The sequence below is a fragment of the Capra hircus genome, chromosome 10 (genome assembly GCF_001704415.2).
Source record: "Capra hircus breed San Clemente chromosome 10, ASM170441v1, whole genome shotgun sequence".
Lineage (NCBI taxonomy): Eukaryota > Metazoa > Chordata > Mammalia > Artiodactyla > Bovidae > Capra > Capra hircus.
Window position 1 is genome coordinate 96,028,944 of NC_030817.1, and position 16,665 is coordinate 96,045,608.

Genomic DNA, 16,665 nt, shown 5'->3' on the forward strand with positions numbered 1-16,665 from the left:
ATTAGGTTCTTATTCTCTGCAGGTTTCTATTTTAATTCCCCCCAGTCTTGACTTCCCATTCTAATTTATAGGTCGTATCATAATTTCTTATTTCTTACTTATATTTTTAATATATAAAAATTATATATTTTACTTTTTTTCCTCAACGTCTATCATAAATCTGTGGCCTACAAATCTTTGCAGAATAAGGCCAGGTACACGCAGACATAAACGAGCGATGACTCAACATGTTATCAGAGTGCCACTGTCCATGCAGTGCACACCACAAACCATCGAGTTCCTGCTTACGACATTAAATGACAGGATTACAACCTTTAAATCCCATCTGAAACTTTTTTAAAATACAGTGCTACAACACCTCCCTATAATGACATAAGAAACTAATCAGGATAGTATTACCATAATTTTTAAAGTCCTAGAAGTCCCATAATTAAAAAGTCAGTTTTATTAAATGTTCAATTCTCAAAATTATTAATATGTACTTCTTTTTTATTATAAAAAAATCTCCAACCCCATCTCACCCTTCCTCGCCTACCTCTCCAAACTACATACTGTCCAAGCAGAACCAAGCCCAACAAATCCCACCACGCACCCAACAGTAGGAAGACATGAAGTCCCCAGGGGACAAGGCATGCTGCTGTCATCACTGCAAGGGGCAGGGAACGACCGGAATGGGCAGCCGAACAAAACACTGATACAATTTATACCAGTTCATAAATACTTAGGTGCCCACCGAACCCCAGAGAACAGACCAAACCAACTATACAACGGAAGCCTCTGCCATAGGCTGGGTCCTCCTATCAGGAATCATTGGGAAGCCCAAACAGCTTCACAGTTCCAGCTTCCCGACTGCTGTCATATTTGCCATCTTTGTCATCACAGGCAAACGCCAGCAGAGGCCTTTTGGGGTGCCAAGCCACGGTGAAGGTCGGGGACTCACACTGAACCTCCCACAGCTTGTCTCCTATAAAAATCAATATAGGGATATCAATCAATATGTTAACAGTAGACCACACTCATTAAGTACTAACCTATGTTAACTCATTTAATCTGCATAATAGTCCTATAGGATACAAACAATTCTACCCCGTTTTACAGAGAACACTGAGGTACAGAGGGGTCACAAGGCAGTCGGGTGGTGGAGCAGGATCTGAACCTAACAGCCCATGCTCTGAGCCCTAGCCTACACTTCCTAAAAAAACTGCAATGTCAGCTCTTTGTTGAGCATGTCTTGTGAATCAGATGCATTATACTTATCTTAATAAAGTATGACAACTTTATCCATCAACACAAGTAATGGTTTTAAACCCCATTTTATAAAGAAACGGGTAACTGAACAGTTAAGTTACACCTCAAAGAAGCAGCAGCGAAAAAAAAAAAAGGGAGAGAAAGAACAGAGTCAACACAGAAAGTCAGTCTGTCCGAAGCCACAGATCTTTCTACTCAACCACACTTGCCTTGCAAATAAAATTCTTTTTCCAAAATTTTTATCCTGCCTGCTTGTTGAAATTAAACATGGTTTTTCCAAAGCCACTTTTTAAAGCTGGATTAATGTAGTGAAGTGTTCACAGTGTGGTGTTGATTTAAAAATGCAGGATACACAGAATTATACACTTTAAATTGGTCAATTTAGATGGTATGTGAATTTTTCGATAAAGCTGTTTTTATAATATTGTTTCTACACACACACACATACTTTCTTTGAAGTTTTCTATATAGTTTGAATTCTTTTACTAAAGTATCATGTATTTCCAAAAGCAATAAAGTTATATTAAAAATAAACCTGAAGAAATACTCATTTTTCTATTTTCAAGTTCTGTCTTGCTGCTTTTTAAAACAAATCACACGTGCTTTGATAATTTCTTAAATTGTAAAATATGTAAGTCAACATACAGGCGAAAGACAAAAAGAAATATACCATATTGCTAAAAGAGGCAGTACTTAAATGGTGAGATCACTCATCCATCCATCCATCCATCCATCCATTCATTCTTCCTTTCTGTATTTTAAAAATTTTGAAAAAATATTATTATAATGGAAAATTAAAAGTGTATAAAAAGCAAACTGTTTTCTTTAATCACTTTCTTTCAGACCTGTCCCTCTCTTTCCTAAATCTTTGCTCCCTCATTACCTGGTAATAGTCATAATAAACACACTTGCCTTAAGAAGGCAAAAGCATTTATGCTAATACTGGCAAAGCAGTAAGGAACAGAGATGGAAACACAGGATAGGAGTTCTCACGGCCAGGGATGAATGACGGAGGAGTCTCGTTAAGATGGTGAGGGTTTAGTTACCTGTCTCTACTTCAGCAATGTCAATGAAGTGATCTTCTGAGGCTGATGCCAGCATTTTCCCATCATGGCTAAAACTGAGGGTCCTCACAGGCCAATCCAGCCTATAGCAGAGCAGACCAGACAGAGGAGACATTCGAATAATCCAAAGAGGAGGGCCCAACTTCACTCAAAATGAAATAAAACTAACTCATCCAACAAGCAAAGTGCTGGTAGAGTTGCTTACCTGGAAAAGCATCGAACACACACTAACTCATCTACATCCCAAAGGCTGACCAAAGCATCTGCACTTCCTGTTGCAAAGTACTTCCCCATGGGGTCAAACTTGATACAGATACAGTTGGAAGGATGGGCGTTGATGGACTGCACAGGCTTCAGCTCTGGGTAGCTAAAAAACAAAACAGACATCAATCAAACTGGGGGAAATGACCCTGGTACTAAGATAGAAACATGAGACGCTGAAGAAGAAAACCAAAGACAACAGAATAAGCATCAAAGACTGTAAATCAAGGCTTTCCTGAAATAAAGAGATTTCAAAAATATACTGAAACAACACACCACATACTTAAGAATATGAACCCAGACTAACCAACACAAAGACATTTTGTTGTTGTTCAGTAGCTAAGCAGTGTCCAACTCTTTGTGACCCCATGGACTGCAGCACATCAGGCTTCCCTGTCCTTCACTATCTCCTGGTATTTGCTTAAACTCATGTCCTCTGAGTTCGTGATGCCATCCAACCATCTCATCCCCTGTCGTCCCCTTCTCCTCCTGCCCTTAATCTTTCCCAGCATCAGGGCCTTTTCCAATGAGTCAGCTCTTCCCATCAGATGACCAAAGTATTGGAGCTTCAGCTTCAGCATTGGTCCTTCCAAAGAATATTCAGGGTTGATTTCCTTTTGACTAGTTTGATCTCTTTGCTGTAACAAGAGTCTCCTCCCAGCACCACAGTTCAAAAGAATCAACTCTTCAGCCCTCAGCCTTCTTTATGGTCCAACTCACCCATCCATATATGACTGCTGGAAAACCCATAGCTTTGACTATATGGACCTTTGTTGGCAAAGTGATATCTCTGCTTTTTTTAAATATAAATTTATTTAATTGGAGGCTAATTACAATATTGTATTAGTTTTGCCATACATCAACATGAATCTGCCACAGGTGCACACGTGTTTCCCATCCTGAACTCCCCCTCCCACCTCCCTCCCCATACCATCCCTCTATCTCTGCTTTTCAACACGCTGTCTTGGTTTGTCATAGCTTTTCTTCCAAGGAGCAAGCGTCTTCTAATTTCATGGTCACGGTCACCATCCACAGTGATTTGAGAACCCGAGAAAAGAAAATCTGTCACTGTTTCCATCTTTCTCCATCTATTTGCCACGAAGTGATGGGAAGGATACCATAATCTTAGATTTTTGAATGCTGAGTTTTAAGCCAGCTTTTTCTCTCCTCTTTCACCTTCATCAAGAGGCTCTTTGGTTCCTCTTCACTCTCTGCCATTAGGATGGTATCATCTGCAAACCTAAGGTTGTTGATATTTCTCCCAGCAATCTTGATACCAGCTTGTGATTCATCCAGCACAGCATTTCACATGTTGTACTCAGCATATAAATTAAACAAGCAAAGTGACAATATATAGCCCTGATATACTCCTTTTCCAATTTAGAGCCACTCCTTTGTTCCATATCTGGTTCTAACTGTTGCTTCTTGACTTGCATACAGGTTCTCAGGAGGCAGGTAAGTTCAGTTCAGTCACTCAGTTGCGTCCAGGTCTTTGCGACCCCGTGGACTGCAGCACATCAGGCCCCCCTGTCTATCACCAACTCCCAGAGCTTACTCAAACTCATGTCCATTGAGTTGGTGATGCCATCCAACAATCTCATCCTCTGTTGTCCCCTTCTCTTCCTGCCTTCAATCTTTCCCAGCATCAGGGTCTTTTCCAATGAGTCTGTTCTTTGCATCAGGCAGCCAAAGTACTGGAGTTTCAGCTTCAGCATCAGTCCCCTCCAATGAATATTCAGGACTGATTTTCTTTAGGATTGACTGGTTCGATCTCCTTGCAGTCCAAGGGACTCTTACGAGTCCTCTCCAACACCACAGTTCAAAAGCATCAACTCTTTGGCACTCAGCTTTCTTTATAGTCCACCTCTCACATCCATACTTGACTACTGGAAAAACCATAGCTTTGACTAGACGGAGGCAGGTAAGGTGTTCTGGTATTCCCATCTCTTTAAGAATTTTCCACAGTTTGTTGTGATCTACACAGTCAAAGGCTTTGGCATAGTCAATGAAGCAGAAATAGATGTTTTTCTGGAATTCTCTTGCTTTTCCTATAATTCAACAGATGACAGCAATTTTATCTCTGGTTCTTCTGCCTTTTCTATATTCAGCTCAGATATCAGAAAGTTCTCGGTTCACATACTATTGAACCCTAGCTTGAAGGATTTTGAGCATGACCTTGCTGGCATGTGAAACGAGTGCAACTGTGTGATAGTTTTAAACATTCTTTGGTATTGCCCTTCTTTGGGATTGAAATGAAAACTGACCTTTTCCAGTCCTGTAGCCACTGCTGAGTTTTCCAAATTTGCTGACATATTGAGTGCAGCAGTTTAACAGCATCATCTTTTAGGATTTGAAATAGTTCAGCTGGAATTCCATCACCTATACTAGCTTTGTTCATTGTAATGCTTCCTAAGGCCTACCTGACTTCACACTCTAGGATGTCTTACTCTAGGTGAGTGACCACATCATCATAGTTATCCACGTCATTAAGGTCTTTTTTGTGCAGTTCTTCTGGGTATTCTTGCCACTTCTTAATCTCTTCTGCTTCTGTTTAGTCCTTGCCATTTCTGTCCTTTATTGTGCCCATCTTTTCATGAAATTGTTTCCTTCATATTTCCAATTTTCTTGAAGATTCTCTAGTCTTTCCCATTCTATTATTTTCCTCTTTTTCTTTGCATGTTCACTTAAGAAGGCTTTCTAATCTCTCCTTGCACTCAGTTGGTATCTTTCCCTTTCTCCTTTGCCTTTCACTTCTCTTCTTTTCTCAGCTATCTGGAAGGCCTCCTCAGACAATCATTTTGCTGTCTTGCATTTCTTTTTCTTTGAGATGGTTTTGGTCACTGTCTCCTGTACAATGTTATAAACCTCTGTCCACAGATTTTCAGGCACTCTATTGCATCTAATCCCTTGAATATATTTGTCACTTCCACTGTATAACCATAAGGGTCATACCTGAATGGCCTAGTGGTTTTCCCTACTTTCTTCAATTTAAGTTTGAATTTTGCAATAAGGAGCTGAAAATAATGGACTTTCAAAAAATTAGATTATCAGCAGACTTCTGACAGTAACGCTTTACACCAAAAGAAAATGGAGTAAAACGAAAAAACAAGAAAATATGAATCAAAGTTTTTATATCTAGCAAAGCTATCAATTATAAAGTGTTCAAAGCAGCAGCACAATATAAGTATCTCTTAAGTTTTATAAGTATATAAGTTATGACAAGTATGAACTCAGGGAACATTGCTCCCCTCGAACACTTTTTGAGGAATCCAAACTGGAGTAAGCTGTGACCATCAGTGACTGAAGACTTACCAGCCCAAGGTTGGTGATGAACGTTAAACACATATAGTCTCTTGTAGAAATTATATATGTTTAAAAGTAATGTAATAACCGTGTAATCTGACAACATGTAGTATTAACTTTTTTTTAATGGAGGAAGATATATTATAAAAGCAAAACTTACAATTTTAAGTAATCACACTGGTGGTGGTAGTACTACTGTTAAATATTTGTGTGTGTAACAGGGAATGAAGGTAGTAGGTAACCATGGGAAACTCAAATTCTATAATCCCCTGCACTTCTGAGAATCAGAATACTTAGCTTGCAAGCAAAGAGATTTTAACTGGAAGTTATATGTATGAATTTACAAATTATTTTGTCTTTAAGTACATACATATACTTCCTAGCTCTGTCTACTGGAAAGGTCTGCTGCTGCTGCTGCTGCTGCTGCTGCTGCTAAGTCGCTTCAGTCGTGTCCGACTCTGTGCGACCCCAGAGACGGCAGCCCACCAGGCTCCCCCGTCCCTGGGATTCTCCAGGCAAGAACACTGGAGGGGGTTGCCATTTCCTTCTCCAACGCATGAAAGTGAAAAGCCAAAGTGAAGTCGCTCAGTCGTGCCCGACTCTTAGCGACCCCATGGACTGCAGCCTACCAGGCTCCTGCTTCCATGGGATTTTTCAGGCAAGAGTAGTGGAGTGGGTTGCCATTGCCTTCTCCACTGGAAAGGTCTAGAAATGATCAACTCAACAATATGGACGTCCTGAGTTTTAATATTTTCTAGTGAAAGAATCCAGGGATTCTCTGGGAATTTTCTAATTAAGGATTTGAGACAGGAAATACACAGGATGAACTTGGCATATCTTGTTATACCAGAGAGCAAGAAACTGAAGACTATGAGGATTATGTTACAAAACATGACTCAGGAACCAACTTGAAGAGGATTCCATGTGCCAAAGATAAATTCAGCTTCAATAAGGATAATGATTATGACAGACTGAAACATATCTACTATGCTTAAATACATAGGTCCATAACAATCCTTCTTTAAAACAAAAAGCAGCAGATCATCTTTGGAATCGATAGAGAACTAATTCATTATCAAGCATTTATCATTCCTTCTCTAAACGTACTGGGTAACCAAACTGATAAGACAAAGTGACTCTTGAATAAGCAAACAATCGGAATCAGCAAAATCCAGACTAGGACAAGCTCCCCAGGTTAACAGTCTGTTTTTTTAACAGTTAAGTTCTAGTAAGACAAAGGGAAAGAAGGAGACTCCGTAGTTTAACTGACTTAAAAGGCATATCACAGTTTTTTAAATGGGCAGAATTAGACTATCCAGAAATTCACATTTAGTAGCAAAACTATAAAGAAATAATGTAAAAATCAAGATGGTGCTTTTCGAGGAGGGAGTTTTTGATTAGGACAAAGCCCATGGAAAGACTTCTGAGACGGCAAGCAAAGTAATATTTCTTGACTTAGTGGGATTACACAGGTGTTATGCATATAACAGTTCATTAAGCTATATACTCAGCAGTGGCCACAGGACTGGAAAAGGTCAGTTTTCATTCCAATCCCATAGAAAGGCAATGCCAAAGAATGCTCAAACTACCACACAACTGCACTCATTTCACACGCTAGTAAAGTAATGCTCAAAATTCTCCGAGCCAGGCTTCAGCATATGTGAACCGTGAACTTCCTGATGTTCAAGCTGGATTTAGGAAAGGCAGAGGAACCAGAGATCAAATTGTCAACATCCGCTGGATCATGGAAAAAGCAAGAGAGTTCCAGAAAAACATCTATTTCTGCTTTATTGACTATGCCAAAGCCTTTGACTTTGTGGATCACAATAAACTGTGGAAAATTCTGAAAGAGATGGGAACACCAGACCACCTAACCTGCCTCTTGAGAAATCTGTATGCAGGCCAGGAAGCAACAGTTAGAACTGGACATGGAACAACAGACTGGTTCCAAACATGAAAAGGAGTACGTCAAGGCTGTATATTGTCACCCTCCTTATTTAACTTATATGCAGAGAACATCATGAGAAACACTGGACTGGAAGAAACACAAGCTGGAATCAAGATTGCCGGGAGAAATATCAATAACCTCAGATATGCAGATGACACCACCCTTATGGCAGAAAGTGAAGAAGAACTAGAGAGCCTCTTGATGAAAGTGAAAGAGGAGAGTGAAAAAGTTGGCTTAAAGCTCAACATTCAGAAAACGAAGATCATGGCATCCAGTCCCATCACTTCATGGCAAATAGATGGGGAAACAGTGGAAACAGTGTCAGACTTTATTTTGGGAGGCTCCAAAATCACTGCAGATGGTGACTGCAGCCATGAAATTAAAAGACGCTTACTCCTTGGAAGGAAAGTAATGACCAATTTAGATAGCACATTGAAAAGCAGAGACATTACTTTGCTGACAAAGGTTGGTCTAGTCAAGGCTATGGTTTTTCCAGTAGTCATGTATGGATGTGAGAGTTGGACTGTGAAGAAGGCTGAGAGCTGAAGAAATGATGCTTTTGAACTGTGGTGCTGGAGAAGACTCTTGAGAGTCCCCTGGACTACAAGGAGATCCAACCAGTCCATTCTGAAGGAGATCAACCCTGGGATTTCTTTGGAAGGAATGATGCTAAAGCTGAAACTCCAGTACTTTGGCCACCTCATGCGAAGAGTTGACTCATTGGAAAAGACTCTGATGCTGGGAGGGATTGGGGGCAGGAGGAGAAGGGGACGACAGAGGATGAGATGGCTGGATGGCATCACTGAGTAGATGGACGTGAGTCTAAGTGAACTCCGGGAGTTGGTGATGGACAGGGAGGCCTGGCGTGCTGCGACTCATGGGGTCACAAAGAGTCAGACACGACTGAGCGACTGAACTGAACTGAAGCTATATACTTGCATTTTGTGGTTTTCTACATCTGTTTTATTTTCTAATACAAAAGCTTAAAAAAAAAAAAAAAACACTGCCTACAGAGTAAAATTCAAGTTACTAAGCACAGAATTTCAGAGCCGAATAATCTGGTACCAAATTATACTTCAACTTTATCTTCCTGTTTCAGGACCTCTCTTCAGACACTTTATCTGCCACCACTCCCAGCAATTCTGATCTACTGACTACTTTCTAAATAAGCCATGTTCATTCATACTTGTTTTGTCCATTGTGCAGTTCCCTTCTGCTGATTCTTAAAATTCTATTAATCTTTCAAGGTCAAGCTCAGAAGCTGCCTCCTTCAACTCCCAAGTCCCACAGTCAATCCTTGGGATTCTACAGCAAACTCCCAATCTCTCTAACACAGAGCCTAGCACACTCTGCCTTGCAGTGTACACCCAAGACAGCAGGAAGAACAGAATCAGATAGACCTCAACTTCAATTCCACAGCTTCATTCATTTAGAGAATATTTACTAAGATCCTGACTGTGTGTAGCAGGTACTGGGCTAGGCACTAGGGATTCAACAGTAAACAAGTTAAATACAGCTCCTAATTCACAGAATTTAGTCTACTAGAAGACACAAAGAAATAAACATGCATTTATAATGGAGGATGAGAAATGCTTCCAATGTAAGTACATAACCTTGGGGATGAAGAGGGCTTCCCTGGAGGGAAAGTGATATTTAAACTGAGACTTTGAAAGTACAAATTAGCTATACTTCAAGGTACATCCAGTTCAAGTGCTCACTAGCTAACTAGTCACTTAACCCCTCTGAGATCCCTGATCTTCATCTGTGAAATGGGAAGCACACCATCATCAGCTCCGTAGGATTTCTCTCCAGACTCAGTGAAATATAAGGTACCTAGCTCAAAGGTGCACAAGAGGTTAGAATTCCTTATTACTACAGTCAATCTCTGAACAAAGTCAGGGGGTGATCTGACAGGGGCTGAACAAACACAGTTAAAAACTCATGTATAACTTACAACTGGTCCTCTGTATCCACGGTTCCTCTGTATCTGTGGCTCTGCATCCCAGATGCAACCAAGCTCAGATCATGTGGTACTGCAGTATTTACTACTGAAAAAATCCACATGTAAGGGGACCTGGGTAGTTTAAATCCATGTTGTTCAACAGTCAATTGTTTGTCCTTCTGGCTCCCTCAGGATAGACTCACATCTAATTCATCTCGGGATCCACTACAGCACCCAGTGCAAAGACACAACAGTCCCTTAAACTTAGAACCCCCTCACCTGAGTATGTTGATACAACCGTTGCCATTTGTCAGGAAGAACATGTTATTGTCATTGTTCCAGGAGATTTCATTGACCTCAAACTTGAACTGCTCCTCTGCTTTGGAGCGGTGTGTCTTGGCATCAATGAACGTCACCACATCATCCTTGTTGCCTACAGCGATGGTCTGCCCGTCAGGACTCCAGCAGATATTAATGTTCTCCCCTGGGAACCCAGACACGATCAGCAAGATACTGTTAGCCCACAATCCTCCAGAAGTTTATCTTGTTATCAAAGAAAGACTAGAGCTATCGCCAGAGTTCATTCACTAAGGCCCTCATCAGTAGGACCAACCAGAAGTCCAGCACACTCATCTACACATTTCCCCCTTTAGTGCTCACATGTCTCTAAGGGCCATTTTTCCTCCCCATTTTACAGACGAAAAACTGAAAGAGAGATGGGCCAAAGTATCAAAACTATGAAGTAACAGAGCCAAGGTCTAAATGTGTACTTGACACCAGAGCCTCTAATTCTCTCTTATACCTGTACTTCCCAAACCCCAGTCATTCACATGCCATTTCCACAATTTTTGAACTACCCATGTAATAGCTATACTTCTTCCTTCAAGACTTTTATTAAAACTGACCCGTCCAAATTTTTTAAATAGCTTCACTTTGGCAATAAATACTATAAGCTAGTTCTTTTTTTCTAGTAGGCATTAAAATATATATACAATCAGTTTTTAATGTTCATCTACATACTTAAATCACTCACATATCACCAGTTGTCTAGTTGGGGAAACCATATCATTCCACCTCCAGGTACAAGTCTTGCCAACAAAGTCCAGTAGCCCACAAATTTCATCAACTTTATTGATTCTAAGATGCATATTTTTTCATACCTTATTACCTGTAATGTATTTTAAAATGCATCAGGATGTATTTCAAAATTTTTGGTGTATCATGACTATCTAGTAAAACTTTATTTTCTTTTCTAATGAAACATAAAATATTGATGCATCTTATAATCAATAACATCTTAGCTAATATAACTTAATAAATGGCCTCAAGGTTTATAAGGCAATATCTGAGGAAGAACAGTCTATAAATGTACTACACAACTTCCAGGTCATTTTCTCCCCAATTGTCAAAGTCATTTATTCCAAGATCAGTCATTCTAGCCTATCAGCAGTTTCCTAAATTCTCCACTCCTTAGTACATGCTGTTCCCTGCTAGAGCTGCCTACCCACTACAAGGTGACCACTAAATCTATATGGCTATCTTAAGGGTTTGCTCAAATTCTGTGAAGCCTTCCCTATCTTCCCCAGGCATACTTAAGTGTTTCCATTCTCAGTATCCACCTTGTAAACCTATCCATTACAGGATGACCATGTTATATTATGTTGGTTTTTTCAATACATATGTCTCTCCCTGCACTAAACTCTCAGGTCCTTGGAGCTGGCGACTGTCTTATTCAGATCAGGATGTCCCATAACAACAGGGCCAGGCACAGAGAAGATATTTAAAATGAATGACTATCAGTAGCTCATCTTCCTACTGCCCTCTGAACAGTTACCTTTAGTGTTCACAGTGGCAATGCATTTCGTAGTCCTCACATCCCAGATGCGAATGGTTTTGTCTCCAGATGCAGTGACAAAGAGATCAGGGTTACTTGGATGCCAACAGAGCTGGTCCACGCTATCCCCATGTCCCCTATAATTGTTTTCTTTGACCTGAAAGAACAAAATCCAGATACCACTTCACCCATATGTACCCGCCTACCCATGTAACTTCTAACCTTATTCAAAACGAGGTATCTGGCTACCAACATAAGTTTGGATGAGTAAAGAGTCCAGTCCTTCTAAGTCACTTCCCCTAAACCCTTCCCAATACCCTACCCTCCCTTCCTCCCCACTGTGTGAACAGTTCTGAGGACCGGGTCCACACCAATGCCCTTACTCTTTATCCCTCCCTGGCCTTCCTCCTTTGTGTTTTCTACCCGTACTCTTCCACCAAGGGTCCCAACCCGCTTACTCAATTCCACAGAGGCCCTGTCATTTTGAGAATGACTCTCCTCATCATCACAGGAGCCCATCACCACTGTCCCAGCCGCTCCAAACCACCACACAAGTCTCCCCGCCATCCTCACCACCGGCCTTTACTCTCCACACTCACCTTCACCCCCCGCTCATCTTCACGCCTCCTTACTATTACACTCCCTATACACCGTCCCCCGACCCCAACCAGCAGCCCTCCTCTCCATCACCCCCGTCTTCACCTCTCATCAGTCCGTTCCCCCCGCCTGACCCCCCACCCTTCTCTTTCGCGCATCACACACGCCCCTCACCTCCACACCCCTTCTTCCTCCTCCCTTCTCCTCACCCTCTCTCACTCACGGCATTCTTCAACCTCGCCTCACCACACCCCCTCTCTCCCTAGCCTGGGCCGGGTCCCAGCGGCTCACCAACCGGTCTTTCTCCAGCAAGAAGACGCTGGCCGTCTTGTCGAAGGACCCCGAGGCCAGGCGACGTCCGTCGCAGCTCCAGGCCACGGAGTGCACCTTGGCGCTGTGCGCCGGGAACTCGCGCGTCTTACTGTGGCCGCGGAACAGCTCCTGCATCCCGAGCACGTAGCGCGTCGGGCCGCTTGACACTGAGCACCAGGGAGCCATCGAGCCGGGACCGCTCTGGCCCAGCGCTGAGGGTCCCATGGACGCCTGGGGAATCGCCATGACGAATTCCGGACGCCGGCTCAGTAATATTCTTAGCGGCAATCAGCCCTGCCGCCGCCGCCGCCGCCGCCGCACGCGTGCGCGGGAGAGATCACTCGCGCTTCCGCGCACCCGCACTGGGGACCACTCCCGGAAGAGACTACAAGTCCCAGCATGCAGCGCGCTCCCGCCTTTACCTTTTGCAGTGGTCGCGGTTCCGCTTGGAATTTCCTTCACTATTAATCATTAGGGGGCTTCCCTGGTGGCTCAGTGGGTAAAGTGTCTGCCTACAAGGCGGGAGACCCCAGTTCGACCCCTGGGTCGGGAAGATCCCCTGGAGAAGGAAATGGCAACCCACTCCAGTACTCTTGCCTGGAAAATCCCATGGACTGTAGCCTAAGTCGGACACGATTGAGCGACTTTCCTTTCCATTGACCACTAGGAGGTTTTTAAGGTCCTTAATTTTCTCCTTACCTACTGTTTGGTAGATATATTTGTATCCCTGTTTAATCGAAGAAATAACGCAATTCTTCTAAACCTCAGTTCGCTGTCAGTTAAAAACACTTTTTTTCTGGGTTACTCCCACCTTTCAGCCCACTCAGAGCCGAAGGCTCTCTACTTCCTACTGCGGGAGGAACTGGTGAACTTTTCTGGGGAAATAGGCTAGAGGCTTGGGGTTTCCCTGGTGGCTCAGCTGGTAAAGAATCTGCCCGCTAATGCGGGAGAACTGGGTTCGATTCCCGGGTTGGAAAGATCTCCTGGAGGAGAAACCAGCTACCCACTCCACTATTCTGGCCTGGAGAATTCCATGGACTATACGGATACTACTGAGTGACTCTCTTTTTCACTTGCTGCGGGGAAAGGAGGCTGCCGAAGGCTGTTGGGATGATTTTGAGACAAATTCCTTGTGTTTAGAAGGCTGTTCTATATGCGCATTAATATATATGCAAAAATACATAAAATACACAGAGTGAAGAGTAAATGCCTTTTCATGCCCCTTGGACTGGTCCCCACACCTCACGCCCATACCTCAAACCACATGTCCAGCATTTTCTTACTGAAGAAAGAGGTGGTGAGTTGCCAGCGCCAGACAAGTCGCTTGAGAAGGGCCAGTGAGGTGGGGGCTGTGTTTCGGTGGTGAAAAATTGGCTGAAAATTTCCATAAATACAAGACTTTTTAAAAAGGTGCATTTGATAATAAATGTAGAAAAAAAATGAGAGAATAAAGTGGGAGAGTGAGATTACTTCTCTCTGATGTACCCAAATCCCCCTTACAAAAAAATACTGTAAAATTTCTTGTGAGGCCTTCCAAAGGTGGCTTTGGTACCAAATCACAAGTCCATGTATGCAACAGGAGAGCGAGGCCAATCAATACTAAAACATTAAGAGTTTGGAACAGAGAAAGGCTTATTATAGGTTCATACAAGGAGATGGGTGGGTTCTTCATGCCCTAAGAACCCTGAAGTTACTAAAAGCTTTCAGCAAGCCCCTTTAAAAGCAAAAGCTTATTATAGGTTCATACAAGGAGATGGGTGGCTCATGCCCTAAGAACCCTGAAGTTACTAAAAGCTTTCAGCAAGCCCCTTTAAAAGCAAAAGGTGAGTGAGGGGCGTGGTAAGTTGTTGCTAACTTCTTGGTGCCAGAGCCTTTGCTCTTGAAGTCAGGTCATGATCAGGTAACAATGTTCCTATAATCTCCGACCAAACAATGTTATTCTCCGTCTTGACAAGAAAGAGCAAGGTCCCAAGGAACAACTTCCACTCTCCAAGGTCTCAGTCCTGACCAAGAGGAGGCAGATCTCAGTTGGCAGCTCCTGCAGGGTCAGGTTTCCACACTTTGCCCAGCTGTGATCTCTGAGGGAGCCAGGCACCGAATCAAACTGGCCCTCAGTCTCCTCAGACCACCCAAATGGGAGAGACCAGGTCTCACAGACTGCAACCCAAGCAGTCAGTGCTATTAGGTCACAGAGACAGGGAAGGGGGAGAGATTCACCGCTGTCTCAAGACCTGGGCCAAGGCTAGTTGAGGGCCTTAGTCAGGGCTCAGAGCTCTGCAGGACATAGTCCCCAGTCTGTTCCCTGGGCCCTCCAGGAGAAGGCCTGAATCTGCCTCTTACCTCACTCTCCACCTGATGACTACTGACCTTTGGCTGAATCACTTCCCTAATTGTCACTCATTGGTTGCTTGTAGGGGAGGGGGACCCACTAAGGCACTGACCAATGGCTGAGCGAGACCTGTGGCCTAGTTACAGTCTGCAGAGTAATGAGGCACAGATGTGGCTGCCTGCTAAAGGCTGTGCTCATTCTGCTCTGTTACAGTTGTTGTTTGGTCTCTCAGTCACGTCTGATTCTTTGTGATCCCATGAACCACAGCACGCCCGGCTTCCCTGTCCATCACCAACTCCCAGAGCATGCTCAAACTCTTATCCATCAAGCCGGTGATGCCATCCAACCATCTCGTCCTGTCACCCCTTCTCCTCCTGCCTTCAATCTTTCCCAGCATCAGGGCCTTTTCCAGTGAATTAGTTCTTTGCATCAAGTGGCCAAAGTATTGGAGCTTCAGCTTCAGCATTAGTCAGTCCTTCCAAAGATTATTCAAGGTTGACTTCCTTTAGGATTGACTAGTTTGATCTCCTTGCTGTCCAAGGGACTCTCAAGAATCTTCGCCAGCACCACGGTTTGAAAGCATCAATTCTTTGGCACTCAGTCTTCTTTATGGTCCAGCTGTCACATCCATACGTGACTATTGGAAAAATCATAGCTTTGACTATACAGATCTTTGTCAGCAAAGTGATGTCTTTGCTTTTTCATATGCTGTCTAGATTTGTCATAGCTTTTCTTCCAAGGAGCAAGCATCTTTTAGTTTCACGGCAGTCACCATCCACAGTGATTTTGGAGCCCAAGAAAATAAAATCTGTCACTCTTCCCATGTTATCCCCTTGTATTTGCCGTGAAGTAATAAGACTGGCTGCTATGGTTTTAGTTTTTTGAATGTTGAGTTTTAAGCCAGCTTTTTTACTCTCCACTTTCACCCTCATCAAGAGGCTCTTTAGTTCCTCTTTGCTTTCTGCCATTAGGATGGTATTATCTATGTATCTGAGGTTGTTGATATTTCTTCCAGCAATCTTGATTCCAGCTTGTGATTCATCCTGCCTGGCATTTCACATGATGTACTCTGCATATTAGTTAAATAATCAGGGTGACAATATACAGCCTTGATATACTCCTTTCCCAATTTTAAGCCAGTCCATTGTTCCATATCTCCTTCTAACTGTTGCTTCTTGACCTGCATACAGATTACTCAGGAGGAGCAGGTAAGGTGGTCTGGTATTGCCATCTCTTTAAGAATTTCCCACAGTTTGTTGTGATCCACACAGCAGTTTAAGTGTAAATTGATTGCCTTGGGAAAGGTAGACATTCCTTACATAACTTGCTTTCTACTGTAAACACATATAAGAAATCATAAGTTCAGTTCAGTTCAGTCGCTCAGTCCTGTCCGACTCTTTGAGACCCCATGAATCACAGCATGCCAGGCCTCCCTGTCCTGTCTTCTCCAACACCACAGTTCAAAAGCATCAATTCCTCAGCGCTCAGCTTTCTTCACAGTCCAACTCTCACATCCATACATGACCACAGGAAAAACCATAGCCTTGACTAGACGGACCTTAGTTGGCAAAGTAATGTCTCTGCTTTTGAATATGCTATCTAGGTTGGTCATAACTTTCCTTCCAAGGAGTAAGCGTCTTTTAATTTCATGGCTGCAATCACCATCTGCAGTGATTTTGGAGCCCCCCAAAATAAAGTCTGACACTGTTTCCACTGTTTCCCCATCTATTTCCCTAAGAAATCATAAGTATATGCATATGTCTCATTCTTTTAATGGATATAGTCTTTAATATAGGTTATTATATAATAGTTTATTCAATGATCACT

The 16,665-nt window shown here is 42.7% G+C and overlaps 1 protein-coding gene across 1 annotated transcript; it reads right to left on the reverse strand.

The window, feature by feature from the left end:
* Positions 423-12,837, reverse strand: THOC3 (THO complex 3). The gene is made up of 6 exons (XM_018053712.1): positions 12,489-12,837; positions 11,601-11,757; positions 10,046-10,250; positions 2,518-2,679; positions 2,295-2,395; positions 423-964 (listed from the first exon to the last, which is right to left on the reverse strand). The coding sequence occupies exons 1-6, from the start codon at positions 12,753-12,755 to the stop codon at positions 801-803; spliced, it is 1,056 nt and encodes a 351-aa protein (XP_017909201.1). The 5' UTR covers positions 12,756-12,837; the 3' UTR covers positions 423-800.

Bases quoted from the DNA above. Each gene is read 5' to 3' on its own strand.
- THOC3 (XM_018053712.1), bottom strand. From the start codon at position 12,755: ATGGCGATTCCCCAGGCGTCCATGGGACCCTCAGCGCTGGGCCAGAGC. The intron at 11,758-12,488 runs GTGAGCCGCTGG...TTGTTCTTTCAG, and splicing joins TGCTGGAGAAAGACCGGTTG to GTCAAAGAAAACAATTATAG. The intron at 10,251-11,600 runs GTAACTGTTCAG...CTGGGTTCCCAG, and splicing joins TGCCACTGTGAACACTAAAG to GGGAGAACATTAATATCTGC.